General features: G+C 44.8%; 1 protein-coding gene across 1 annotated transcript; it reads left to right on the top strand.

Moving 5' to 3' along the window:
• Window positions 1-11,767: 11,767 nt before the first annotated feature.
• Window positions 11,768-14,381, top strand: LOC147985147 (serine/threonine-protein phosphatase 7 long form homolog). The gene is made up of 8 exons (XM_087541430.1): window positions 11,768-11,836; window positions 11,927-12,547; window positions 12,634-12,890; window positions 12,970-13,185; window positions 13,265-13,580; window positions 13,660-13,761; window positions 13,837-14,001; window positions 14,091-14,381. Exons 1-8 carry the CDS (start codon window positions 11,768-11,770, stop codon window positions 14,379-14,381), a joined length of 2,037 nt encoding a protein of 678 aa, XP_087397556.1.
• Window positions 14,382-14,757: the final 376 nt, after the last annotated feature.

Genomic DNA, 14,757 nt, shown 5'->3' with positions numbered 1-14,757 from the left:
GCGGACTGGGTAGAATTCAAAAGGGTCAGGGCAACTCCAGAGTTTGCTGAGAGGAGTTTCAAGCAATCAGAACTTCATAAGAAGAACATACACCCCCACTGTATGGGTGTGGTAGGATACTACAGCATGAAACTGATATGGGAACAGGAGGACAAAGAAGCAGTAGCGGCAGGTGGAAATCCGGCCTTTAGTGAAATCAGGGGTGAACGCGCCAGAGCGCGCCAGAGTCTACTTGCGGGCACGTGCAAGAGGCGTGATGATGGAACTTATTACTTTGAAAATGCACTTGACGCCAAACTGTATGAAGTGATGGTAGAGGCTTCCAAGATCCCTGGAAGGTTCTACAGGAACTCAGGGCCATGTGACATTCTGTCCATTGCAATGGAGACAAAAGAGCCCCCTGGCCGTGCAAGGGGTATAGGTGTTAATGTCCCGCACAAGAGGGCTTTCACACTCAGCAAAGAAGAGGGGCTCAACATGAAAAAAGCGAGGAGTGAAATGAAGCAGAATGCATTGTTTGAAAAGTTGAAGAAGGAGATTTATCCGGCTGTTCGAAAGGATGTTGAGGAGTCAATGATGATGCAGAAGACTCTAACACTGACAGATAGCTAGCAGATGGGAGGGGAGGCGGGCATGGATGATGCTGCTTATTGCACGACAACACTGCACAAGAGTAGATGTGCATCAGCTAACCCCAACGACACTGAGACTGCAGCTGCTCGTGATGATACTATATCTGATCTATCTGGAATTAAAGACAGACTAAAGGGTGTGCTTACACATTATGAAGGTACACTAAAATGTGCAACAGCCTGGGTTTGCCCACCCTTCTTGGAATATGGCCTCTTCTTGGACAATGTGCCATTGAAGTCGGGCTGTGTGAAGTGCTACTTGACTGAAGTAAAGCCTGTATTCAATGAATTTTCCCTGAAGAATGTCCTAGGAGACTTCAATGAGCAAAGGACCTTGGAGAAACAGTGTTACATCACATCTAGTGGCCACGAAAGGAAATAGAGTTCATCGATGAGATTCCTGAAGCCCCTCCAAGAGCAACCACTGTCGCCCCTCAACCAGTGACGCTCTCCTTGCCATAACAGCTCTCGCGGGCTGATGCATCAACCTGTGATCAGCCGACCCGACTTTGTGGCGTACAGGCCATGTCATCCTTCGCCCCAAAGCAGCCAGTGGCAAGGCCTACAACTGCTGATGATGCACCACCAGTTCAGATGTCGGCTGCTGAAGCAGCATGGGGAGACCCAGCTGCAGGACATGCTCAGCTAACCAACCTGGTGGAACAGACTGCTAAGCAGTCTGATGCTTCAGAACCGCCTGCTAAGCAGTCTGATGCTTCAGAACCACCTGCTAAGCAGTCTGTAGGTCCAGAACCGACTGCTCATCAGTCCATCGGTCCGCAGGCGCGTGATCAGCATACCAATGCGTCAGCACTTCCTGCTTAGCAAACCAACATGTTGGCATGGCCTCCTTAGCACACCGACAAGTTGGCACCACTTGCATAGAAACCCGACATAGCTTCAATGCATGGTCATTAGTCTGATGCCTCCGCTCCTACAGCCCAGCAATCCATCACAGTAGCACGGCCAGCTCAGCGGTCTGGCATAGATAAACCGTCTGCTAAGAAGTCCGTCCAAGCTTCACCGTCTTCTCGGCAGTCTACCTTGCAGGCAACCAGACATTCTGCCAGAAATGCTTCAGGTACCAAGAAGGAAGTGGCCAAAAAGGCAACAGCCACAACTACGAGGAAGGGCGGCAGGAGAGTGAAGAGGAAACAGAACGATTGCCTCTTACTTAAAGCACTCATCGCCCAGAACCAAATTAACAGCAGCTTGTTCGAATCAGGGAGTGATATTATTTCTGACACCATGGATGATGAAGAAGTAGAATTGTTGCTTGCTAAAAGGAAAGCAGATGTACTTGAAGCACGCAATTACCTCCATGGCAACCATTTCTTATTGGCGAATACTTTGATGAGTGCAGCTCCAGTTGTCGCAAGTTACATGAATATTGCATGGATCAAATGTCAGTAGGTCATCATGCTTTGCTAGTCCCCTACAATAGAGATCATTTCCGACACGATGTTGGTTCCATCAATGTGAGTTTCGAGGACTTACATCTCTTCTTCAACTTCAACGTGCTCGATGCCACTCTTGTTAGATGCCTGATTTTGTAAGTACTTAACAAACTCTGATCAACTTCTCCATACAAAGCTGTAAATGATAAACATCTAACTGCATTTTATTCCTCTCAGGAGATTAAACGCGCGGAGAAGAATAAGGGAGAGTGTGTATTTCATAGATCCTGCATTAGAAAATGGCACATCATTAGATGGTAAGGACCGACAGGACTGGACCGTTAACACGGTCCTCCGTATTTTCAAAAACACGTCCCATGCACAATCATTTCTCTGGCCATATCATGAATGGTAGGTCAAGTAAACAACCATGCATACACTGATTGTCTTTCAGATTTCGACATCATTCGTAAGTTCATGTCTTTCTTAATATGTAGCAATCACTGGATATTGGTATTCATTGTTCCAAACAAGAACACAGTTTACTACATCGATTCTCTCAGAGAGTCAACAAACGCTCAGGATCTGACGCATGTTCCGCAATTCTTGGATAGGTATTGAATTCTATGATGTTGAAATTAATTTGCATTCATATTTGGTTCAATAATTGATGTTGTCAAAATTCATCATCATTTGCAGTGTGCTCGCGTTGTGAAAAACTAAACCAGGGAACCTGTTCAAGACGGAACAACCCATGCAACACGAGATCGTTTCTTCGATAACACACTGAAATCTGTTATTTTCAGAAATTTATCCAACAGTCTGCTAATACCTTTCCTTACGCTAGTCAAATGTTCAAGCTTCTAAATAAACCTCTTTTTATTTTGTCCAAAGAAAAAATAATACATCTAACACGGGTTACGTTGTTCCTAACAGGACAAATACATGACTAATTTTGTACAAAAAATTTCAGTGTCCTCAGCAAGAAGCAGGGACCAACCTTTGTGGATACTATGTTTGCAAACACATGATCTCCATCTGCAAATCTGCTGATAGTTGTGACGATCCTCACAAATTAGTACTAGTAAGTCTATCTTAATTAATATCTTCTACTCCACTCATATGGCACATTCTGATCTTAAAAATACTGCAGCTCATCTTAAAACCGAGGACCCCTGAACTACTCCCGGCTGGTGAATTGCTCATGGTTCGTAGATTTATCAGTGACTTCTTCCTGGATCACTACATCAATCCCACTGGTGATAATGAAGATTTTAGCATGCCTTCTCCTGAAACATTGAGTAAGAGTTAGCCGCTAAACATATAACGCATGGATCCATTGTTTTCCATCTGATGAGGTCTTCGTATTTCATACACTATGATTAATTATGTAATGCATACATGTGTGGACAAATCATTGGAATTTAGCTACCATATGTTCAATTGCAATTGTTGCAAAATCTGATGAATGTTCTTCCTGTGGACACTATTTGTTCAATTGAATATTGTGGCGAATTTTCTTTCTGCGTGCCGATTCAAAATGGGATATTTTTGTTTTAACCTGGCAATTGCTCCGCACACGATTCAACTAAATGAGTGTGTGCGATCCACATCGGAAAGCATACGTCAATCGTAGCAGAACCGTTGGTGATACACAGCAGATCGCAAACGATTTGCAGCGCTACTACCTGTGCGTAGGTTCTCTGAAACCGTTTGTGATATCGTGTTATCGCACACGAGAGCTGGGAATAAACCATGCCCAATGCAAAATACAATCCCAGTCATAATTTTTTCAGGAAACGTGTGGGATCCCAAATGAAAAGCACATGTCACTCTTGCGGCACCGTCGGTGATACCTAACAAATCACAAACGGTCTGTAGCACTTGAATGTGTGTGAAGGGCCTCCTGAACCGTTTTTGATAGAACATAATCGTAGACGGTAATTATTGGAAAACGTGTGCGATGTAGTCTAGCATGGCAGACGGGTTACGCAGAAAACTCGTGTGCGATGGAGCAGAAATCGCACAAAGTTCATATGTTGGCCCGTGTGCCTTACATACTGTTTCCCAAATGGTTTGTTACGATAGACTGTATGGTTCACTGCGTCATTAGAAACGCTTAATCATCGATATCACACATGCGAAAGAATTTAGTGTGTGCTGCATCGCACACGATTACATTTTGGAAGGCCTCTGGATCACTGCTCCATATCCCCGACGGTTTCTGGGCCGTGTGGGAAGGACCCCCCTATCGCCCACACTCACTTGGCGACGGTTCCAAATGTCGTCGCGGAAAAGGGTTAAAACCCATTTGTTTAGGACCGGCGCGCACCAGTGGGAGAACACTTATACCTTGAAATTTAGTGAGGGATCATCTTATAATGCTACCGCCGTACTAAGAAAAATAAGATGCATAAAGGATAAGAATCACATGCAATCAAAATATGTGACATGATATGGCCATCATCATCTTGTGCCTTTGATCTCCATATCCAAAGCACCGTCATGATCTCCATCATCACCAGCTTAACACCTTGATCTCCATCGTAGCGTCGTTGTCGTCTCGTCAACTATTGCTTCTACGACTACCACCCCCTCCCCCTTACCAAAAGCCACATTTCCCCTCTTTCCGCCTTCCTTTCCAGCGCGAGTGCGACACCTTCCACCCAAATCACCGACCCCTCCACCAAATAAGCGTCGGCCTAAGCCATGTTGCAAGCAGTATAGGCAGGACCTCAAGGAGCATTTGGCAGTGGAGAAGCAAATCGTGGCCGCACGCGCGGATGAGGTTGCGATGGCTGCCATTCGTGCCGACCCCCACATCTTTGAGGAGCACCTCGCCGTTGAGGCCACCGTTGATGCCTCGTGCACCGACGCTGCGACGCGGTTGGCTGCTTTAAACAACAGTTCATGGCATTTTCTCGAGGCCACCGTCGGTGCCTTCGACAAAGACTATGAGGTGTTTTCTCAGTGTGCACGTGCTTACCTCATCTCGAGAGCCAGCAGGTTGGTGCTCGGAGCATCTCATGCAACTCACCACTACAACGAGGGCACCCACAATGCGGAGGCCTCGCCCTCTTCCATGTCCAAGGAGCCAATCGTCATCGATATCTCCGGCAATGAGGAGTAGCTTGTCTTATTAGCTCACTATAGGGACACATGTTCAATTTGCTAGCTACTGCCTTTCCTTAAAAAATTCTAGTGAACTGTGCTATCTACTTTTACCATGCAATCTTCTGCTATAGTGTATATGTTCTATATGTCATGCAATGTGGTGTTCAATTAACTTCTTGGTTCAATTCTGCAAGTGTGATGTTCAATTCTTCAGGGTGCAATATTTCCAAGTTGTTAAGCATGCTTGGTTTGTTTAACTGTCTGATCTTCTATTAGGAGTATATTATATTGTTCAATTAGTGTTTAGTTAACTGCTTGGTTCATTTGTTGTGGCTTGGTTCACTTGTTGTGGTGTTTAGTTAACTGCTTGGTTCAATTCTGCAATGCGATGTTCAATTGTTCTGGCTGCATTCTGTTATTGTATACTATGTGAGGAATAAATCGAATTTGGTTGTACTAAATACATGAGAAACAAATACAATTGCTATATTTCCAAGTTGTTAAGCATGCTTGGTTTGGTTAACTGTCTGATCTTCTATTAGGAGTATGTTATATTGTGCAATGTGGTGCTCCGTTAACATTTGGTTCATTTGTTGTAGTGTTTAGTTAACTGCTTGGTTCAATTCTGCAATGCGATGTTCAATTGTTGTGGCTGCATTCTCTTATTGTACACCATGTGAGGAATAAATCGAATTTGATTGTACTAAATACATGAGAAACAAATACAATTGCTATATTTCCAAGTTGTTAAGCATGATTGGTTTGGTTAACTATCTGATCTTCTATTAGGAGTATGTTATATTGTGCAATGTGGTGCTCAGTTAACATTTGGTTCATTTGTTGTGGTGTTTAGTTAACTGCTTGGTTCAATTCTGTAATGCGATGTTCAATTGCTATGGATGCATTCTGTTATTGTATACCATGTGAGGAATAAATCGAATTGGGCTACACTTAATACATGAGAAACATATACAAGTGTTATATTTCCTAGTTCTTAATCATGCTTGGTTTGGATAAAATGGGTTTTCCATGTGGCTTGAATTAATCTAATGAATCTGCAATGTGCTTATTTATCATCAACATATTTTACTGATAGCATGCAAACCCTTACTTAACCTGATTACTAACTACCTTATATGTGTTGCAGGGAAACAATGGGAAGCACTGAGGTTTACAAGATGGTACTAACTATTATACCTTGTCTTTTTGTATTCCTTTGCCCCGTATCCAATATAGAGAAGATATTTAAGCACATCCTTGTTTTCAGGCTTCACTGATGATTACCTCTCAAACCACCTCTATTGTCAGGAGGCGAGGAAAGTTTTCATACAACACCCACGGTTCAATATTGAAGTGTTCTTGAAGAGGTGAAAGGATGGACGGTCAATCATCCACAGGCATTGGCCTAAAGTTGCAAAGACCTTCAACATGAATGAAGGCTCAATATTCTCCTTCGCTTCAGCATTTTTCCAGATGAGATGCATCTCTCTATGTACCGTCTATGATGCTAATTTCGAAAGGTTCTAGATGTTGCATGTGAAACTTGCTGCTGGTGCAGTTGTGTAATGGGGTAGCTGAGTGCTGAAGCTATATCATGTTGTACTTCGATGTATTTCAATTATGAAATCATGCTTCCTTAATATGGAAATGGAATATATTATGTGCTTAATATGAATGTCAATTAGATTAGTAAATGGATTATTGATAATAGGGAAATTAGCCCACTAATTGGCCAATTAGCTTGCTAATTGGGTTTTCCTATTGCAAACGGTTAATGAGAAACCACCGTGGGCGATGACCTCAGGCAACGCACACAGTTTCTAGGAATAAACCGTGTTGGATCAATGAACAATCACACATGACATTCTCTTCAAAACTATTTGTGTTATGCCACCTTGCGCAAACGTTTTCCTTGTAGTGATTGTGTGGGATGTATATACGAACGGAAACGTTTAGTGGTGGTTGACTGTGTGGGATGTACTTACGACCAGAAATGATTTCGCATGTATAATTGTATTTTTTGAGCACTACTGTACATATTTCTGTATTTGAGTGCTCTCCGGTCGCACAAGACCTCATTTTGCCGAGCGTGTGTGCCAGGAGGGCATATCCCCAATGGTTTCTGGGTCGTGTGGGAAGGACCCCCCTATCGCCCACACTCACTTGGCGACGGTTCCGAATGCCGTCGTGGAAAGGGGTTAAAAACTGTTTGTTTAGGACCGACGCGTACCAGTGCTCCCACTTATGATTAACCCTTCTTTCAAGCATCTGCAACTATGAAAGAAGTATTAAGGTAACCATACACTACAGTAGAATGCTGCTAACGCGACACTACAATCAGAGACCCTTCAACGAAACTGTGTGCGATGCCATAATCGCAAACGGTGGTGTAAAAAACCGTCAAAAAGGTGCAAAACATTTGCGATGGCGGAGCCATCAAACATGGTTCAGATTTTAGTTGCGTGTGCGATGCAGGGCATATGATTCAGTTCAATTAACTGATTGCGATGAGGAGGAACAAAAGAAATGGACAGCCGGAGGGAGGTGTGTCCGATATACAGCATACGGTTCACTCGGATGAACTGTTTGTGATTAGGCAACACAAAAGAAACGGTCAGCCAGATGAAGGTGTATGCGATATACGGCATGCGGTTCACTTGGATGAATTGTTTGCGTTGAGAGATGAGAACAGAAACAGTTCAACTTAACAAGATGTGTGTGATACGCGGCAAACAGGTCTGTAATCAGAAATGTGTGTGAAGACCGATAATAACACAGACGAATGCTGCTAATAAGACGTGTGTGTTGTGTGATGGGATTGCGTATTGAACAACAACATATATATATATGCACACACTTATAAGGACATGCTTGCATAACCAAATTAAACATCCATTTACATAGGTGGCTACTAGAACCATGGCATTTGCACACACCAAAGTAAACTATTACATGCATAATTACATAGGTGGCTACTACACACATGATATTTCCACACACCAATAAAGTAAACTATATATTACATGCATGATTAACTAGCATAAATGATCATCTGATCATCATATACTTCTCGTGACGCTTGCTCTGCTTGTGGCTCAATCTGGGCTCATCGATTTGGGTAATGAGGCACTTCCTCATGTCAAGGATCCGCATGTACATCTCGTAGCATGTGTACACACTCTTGGCCGCGAACCTGAGGTGAGGTTCATCCAGTTGCCGCATCCAGGCCATGTGCCAGGATAGGGATCTTGTTCTCTGGGCATCCTGCTTCATCTTTTTGTAGTAGGGGTCGATGATGGCCGAGGCGAGTTCGACCAGGGAGTCCTTCGTGCTGCCCCAGACCCTGTAGTGCTCGCAGATTTTGACAAGGTTCTTGCAGGCCAAGCCCATAACACTGAGCGCGTTTACATCGTCAGTGGTTTCCACCGTGGCGAACTTGTAGTCGGTGTTGTTGACAAACCTGTTGAAACGGTTGCAAGGCTCTGTGGCCATGCAGTAGTGGTAGATGAGGACATGCTAGCGCACGCACAACTGGGCGACGTCAATCTTCTGATCTATGCCGGGACGACCGGCGGTGAACTGGAGGTCGATGCCGACCACCTTGTACTTGTCTCGAGCAAGCAACTGCTCAACAATGTTGATGTAGTCGTCCACCACGGCCGGGTCAATGGTGTACACCACCGAGAGATACGTCTCCCTCGCGTGGGTCTCCACTCTATGCTCGCCGAACTCCATTGGAGCGTCGCTGGACATCCCCTCTCTATGTGTCATCGTGGGTGTGCTTATTGTGTTGTGGGGCGTGATCGAAAGGTTGAAGAGACTAAGGTTATAATGACCGCGGGAATTAAAGGGGAAGCCGGACGACCAGGAATATTCTCAGGCCCTGATGGCAGTTCTAATTTGCGGCGCGTAACTCCATCGTGCCGCACGTAACTGCATCGCATGGCAACACGCGCGGCGCAACCGCATGCATATGGGCCCCCCGACGTGATCGTGCACACGCCCAACCGCTAGCAGAGCACGCGCGGAGGGACGCGAGCAGAGCGCTCCGCGGTCGCCTCAACGGCGAGCAACTATATATACAGCCGGTCTATTCTGATAATATTATCAGAATAACTATTCTGATAACACTTCCGCACTGCACGCTCAACGCAAGTGCACGTCATTGTTTGAACCAAGTGTGTTGCAGTACTGAGGCGAGTGAACTTCCCGTTGCAAAAAACTGCACGCAGTGTTTTTTCTGGTACTGTTTTCGCTTTATTTTTTAACCGTTTGTCAGAACGAGGCGTGTAATATATCGTTGAAAAGCTATGGATTAGGTGCAACTTCGCCATGTTGAGCACTTTTCGAGATTCCTCACAGTTTAAGAGCAGTTTTGAAAATGGTGCGGCTGATGACGAGTGGCAGCGAGCATTGTTTTACATTTTTTTTCTAAACCATTCGTCCGAATGAAGAAAATGATACACCGTTGGATAGATATCATTGAGACGCATCTTTTTCATATCTATTTCTTTCTCTAATTCGTTACGGTTTAAAAGCAGTTTCAAATTTACTAAATCGCGGAATTCTGTTTTTCAAAAAAATTCAAATTTTCGGTACTGTTTTTGCTCTATTTTTTAACTGTTTGTCGAAACGAGGCATGTAATATGTCGTTGGAAAGCTATGAACGAGGCGCAACTTTCATATGTTGAAATGTTTTTGAGATTCCTTAAGGTTTTAAGTTAATTTTGAAAATCGTGCGGAGGACGACAAGTGGCAGCGGCCGTTTTAGTGAATTTTTTACAAATCGGTTGTCGAAATAATTCAAATGATATGCGTTGGAAAGATATCGATGAGACGCAACTTTTTCATGTAGAACACTCTCTCTAATTCCTTACGGTTTAAGAGCAGTTTTAAATTTACCGAAATGCGGACACTGTTTTTCGCGACACCCAAATCGACGTGGGTACTTCATCTGACTGAAAACCGCACTGACTCGGACGGGAAAGAGAACTTCATGGTTTCTTTTTTGTGGGACGTAATTTTTTGAAGACGAGAAAGAAAACCGCACTGCTTTTAGACTGAAAACTGCACTGCATGAGACGGTCAAGTGAGCTTCATGGTTTCTTTTCTCAGAAGATTTTTTTTCAAACAAGCACTAAAATCGACGTGTGCACTTCATCTGACAGAAGAATGCACTGCTTTAGACGAAAAATTGCACTGGATCAGCCGGCCAAATGAACTTCATGATTTCTTTCATCTCTTTTCTAACTTTTTTTATTAAACACGAAACACATGGTAACTCGTGGAATGAGTGCAATGCAGATCAGGGGAAAATGAACCGCTACACAAATTAAAGTACACTGAATGGATTTTTTGTCGTTTTCAAACTACTTTTTAATAAATACGTCCAAACTGAATTATCGAGGCTAGTGTACTGCATTTTTTTGCAAAATGCTTTTGTAAGTTTTACACGGTTGAGGTTAGTGAACGGCACTATTATTTTTCATTGTTTTCCTCTCATTTTTTTTATGAATGCTCCTTGACTGCTGAGACGAGGCAAGTGTACTGCATCAATGTTTTTTTAGAGTGAGCCACAAAGAACTCTGTCCACCCATGCACCGGACTGCAAGCGCACCACCACCAAACCGCATGAATGCAATGCCCGGACTGCAACGAAATCATACGTACAAACATGTACACACCCATTGCACAACAAAACGAGCACTGGAGCTCTCCCGGAAGCGAACCACACTTTCTGTACTGCAAACAAAACAAAAGTGAAACGACCGAATTGCAAGAAGGCATTTTTGACTATTTTGACCTGTGGACGAAATCAATTCACAAAATGAACTGCCCGTGAAACTATTTCACAGCACTGACCCTTTTGTGTGGCGCCCGCCACGCAGGCGCCACACCCTACGGTGCAGCGCCTAGCTCAGGGGCGTTGCACACCAGTCCACCGTGGCAGCCCTTGGGCCCGCACCCAGCAGTGCAGCGCCTCAGAGCTAGGCGCTGCACCGTAATGTGCAGCGCCCGGCCCGCAGGCGCTGCACTGTGACTTAGATGCCAGCCGCCCGCTGCCCCCCCCCCACCCCACCCATTAGTTCCAGAGGAGTTACAGAATAGGCGGCCGGCGGCTTCCTCCTCTCCCCCTCTCAATCCCCTCTTAAAAAATCATCAAATCTGACGATTTGGCCCGTGGATTCCTTCACCAATCCATCCTAGAAGGTACTTTTCTCCGATCCCCTTCTTTCTATCCATAGAATGTATGCTATTTCGGAGATTTGAGGAACCCTTGTTTGAATCTTGTGTGTATTAGATTTAGGGAATTTTTGTTTGAATCTTGCATGTATTCGATTTGGGGAACCCTTGTTAGACTAGAATGTGGTTTGGATACATAGGTTGACATGTTATTTATATAGTTTGGATACATAGGTTGACATTTTATTTATATGGAAAAGATATTTGTATTGAATCTTGCATGAGGTAGGCTTAGTTTAGTTTATTGAAATTACATTTGTATTGACAAGAATGGTTTGGATACATATGCTTTGTATTTTGCATCTAGTAGGCGTACTTTAGTTTATTTGTATTGAAAAGATAATCATGTTGACAAGAAAGCTTTCTTTCAAAATTGTTAGGATGGTTTGGCTTCTCGATGATCACTGGGACAAACAACACCGGTCGTACGCTATGGCGGTGGAGCAGCGGGTAATAATGAAAGTGGCCTGTTTTATGAATTTCGTATTTATTTCAAACACAAATGCCCCATATGTAATGTTATGAATTGTTTGTTTGTAGGCGCTTGCACCTTTGAAGCTTCGTTCTCACGGGGTCACCCTTGGGTGGATGCGCTATGATGAGCGATACACATCGTATGTAAGGGAGACAGGACTTCTCCCTTTCATTCATATGGTCAGACGGTCGACGCCACCCAACAATGCTCCAGCACTCACCGCGCTTATTGATCATTGGCGGCCGGAGACACATAGTTTCCATCTACGGACCGGGGAGATGACAGTGACGCTCCAGGATATTGCTATGATCACCGGTCTTCCTATCGATGGGAATCCTCTATGTATGAGCACCGACTCCGATGGGTGGCGCGCGCAGATGCATGCCCTTATCGGTATGGTTCCTCCGGAGCCTCCGGAACCAGCAGCAGAAAACAAGAAGAAGGAAAGAGTCGCAGCCGGTGCTACTTTCACGTGGATTACTGAGCACTTTGGTACTTGCCCACCGGAAGCTGATGAGGACATGGTCAAGATATATGCTCGTGTCTACATGTGGTATGTGATATCCAGGACTATGTTTGCTGATGGCACAGGCAAGAATGCTCCATGGATGTGGCTGAAGGCGTTGACCGTCTTCGATAGCAAATGGAGTTGGGGTTCGGCGACACTGGCTTACTTGTATAGACAGGTATGAAGTTGTTTCTTTTTCACTTCATTGCTACATTATGAATGCGATCTTGCTCTTAATTGAACCATGTTCTCTTTTATGTGCAGTTGGACGAAGCCTGTTGTAGGTCATCTGGAGGTATTGGTGGTTGTTTGCTCGCACTTTCCATATGGAGCTGGGAGCGTTTGCCGGTTGGACGTCCGAAGAAGGTGAAGTACGATGATTGGGACGACAAAGGCGACCTACTACGGCTACCCACTTGGGCTTACAAGTGGGATGTGATAAATGAGACGACAGATGATCCCTCGATCATGTACAAGTTGTACCAGAGTGAGCTTGACGCGATCACGCCTGAGCAGGTGAATTGACATGGCATAAGTGATTATGATGCTTCTATTGCAACTCGATATCAAGTTTGCATTCTATCCCATTTTGCCGGTGATATGGGAGCCGTATGGAACAGGAGATAGTTTTGGTGACCCTTTAGAGTTCAGGCTGAATCCGATGTGCACTAGGGATAGGGATCTCTGGCGTATGCGGTGCCCACTCATATGCAACTGGGCGGTTGAGCTTCACCTCCCACATCGAGTGCGCCGTCAGTTTGGTTTGTTCCAGGCACATCCGCCGGAGTGGGAGGACACGGACAAGTTGCTACACGCGTAAGATATAATTAACCTTGAGTACTTAGCAGCTTCTCGGCGGTTTCGATGCTACTAATATTATGTTTCTAACTTGCAGGTTGGATAGGAAAAGGCAGCGGAAGATTAAGGATTGGGCCAAGCATCACAGAAAGTATGTCGTACAGTTTGCGCTTAGTGTGGAGCAAGCTAGGGCTGGAAAAGGAGTCCAGCTTCGTGAGCACTGCCCTGTAGCATTCAACAACTATCTCACATGGTTTCTTGCAAGTACCCGTGTGGAGGTATGCAAGCCGGCGTATGCTGAGGAGATTTTGGAAGAACCCACTGTTTTTGATGAGGTAGCCCAACACCAGTACAACGCATTAGTCAGGAAAGGCAACTCAGTGATCCCTTCAGCTCCAATGATGAACTTTGTGGTATTTGCCCTCTTTGCTTTTCATTCACACTATTCACATCTTCGCTTGCCTAACACGTTAATACCATTTCTGTTCATAGCGTGCCCAGATCAAGAAAGTTGCTGATGAGACCGAGACTATTCTTAAAACAACCCCGACTGGCAAAAGCGATGGAGAAGGTGCACTTCGAGCATTCATCAAGGTTCACATCTCCTTCAAACTAGCACTTAACATGTGTTGCTACGTTCGATGTCTCATTCACTTGTACATGTTGCAGCGCCAGGGCCAAAAGTTAAGGCGGCTATCAAACCTTTTTGGTTGTCGTGACCCCGAGTATGTATCACCAGAACGGTCTAGGTCGGCGACACCATCAGATCCCGCTTCGGTCCAGAGCCATGGTGATCATTTGGAGGATGAGGATGTGGGTGTGGTCACTCAAGAGGTATGGCATGAGCATATATATCCAATTGTTGATGCATTGCTAACTATATCCTCACACACGGTCTTTCCATATCTTTTGTTGATGCATAGGTTGCTGATGATGATATGATCTTGGGGGCGTACCAGGTTAGGTCTGCATACGTACTAAAGCCTAGAAAGGGAATCAACAAGTACACACCTGAAGACTTCACCGAAAGAGGCAAAAGGACGGTCGGCACCTCGCGGATGGCGGCTTTGGATGACTATTTGGATGACGATGTCGATGACGTGGAGGAACCGGAGCCGGAGCGGGAGCGTGTTCCTCTTCCTAGGAAGGTCAAGAAGTTAGCCAGCAAGAGGGGGGAGCAGCCAAAAAGCGCTCAAGGAACTAGCTCTTCTTAGGAACCAGCCATAGTCCTTTATTTGTATGTCTTAGGAACTAGCTCTATGTTGAACTTGGAGTTGATGTCTTAGCAATGTTCAACTTGGTCCTCTATGTTGCACTTGTTGTCTTCATAATGTTGAACTTAATCTTCATTAGCTTCACCATTAAAGCCCTCATCTTGATCATTCACATTGGCAGTCTCGACATGTTTGAACTGGTCTAGATCCTCGAGGGTGACCTCAACTCCCTGCTCAACCATATTGAACTCTGAACCATGACAATCACCCTCTGGGTGCACCAAGTCTCCCTCTCCCTTCCTCATCTCTACCTGATAATGATACTGTTTGCAAGCTACAGCCACTGCAGCGCCTAGCACCGAGGCGCCACACTCTA

This window comes from Triticum urartu, chromosome 2A, assembly GCF_056163025.1.
Source record: "Triticum urartu cultivar PI428250 chromosome 2A, HENAU_Tu73, whole genome shotgun sequence".
Lineage (NCBI taxonomy): Eukaryota > Viridiplantae > Streptophyta > Magnoliopsida > Poales > Poaceae > Triticum > Triticum urartu.
Note: the sequence above shows the minus strand (reverse complement) of the source record. Positions and strands in the feature narration are given on the sequence as shown.

Coding starts and splice junctions, on each gene's coding strand:
- LOC147985147 (XM_087541430.1), top strand. CDS start 11,768: ATGGTTTGGCTTCTCGATGATCACTGGGACAAACAACACCGGTCGTAC. Junction 13,762..13,836: donor CACTTCGAGCATTCATCAAG/GTTCACATCTCC, acceptor TACATGTTGCAG/CGCCAGGGCCAAAAGTTAAG. Junction 14,002..14,090: donor TGGGTGTGGTCACTCAAGAG/GTATGGCATGAG, acceptor GTTGATGCATAG/GTTGCTGATGATGATATGAT.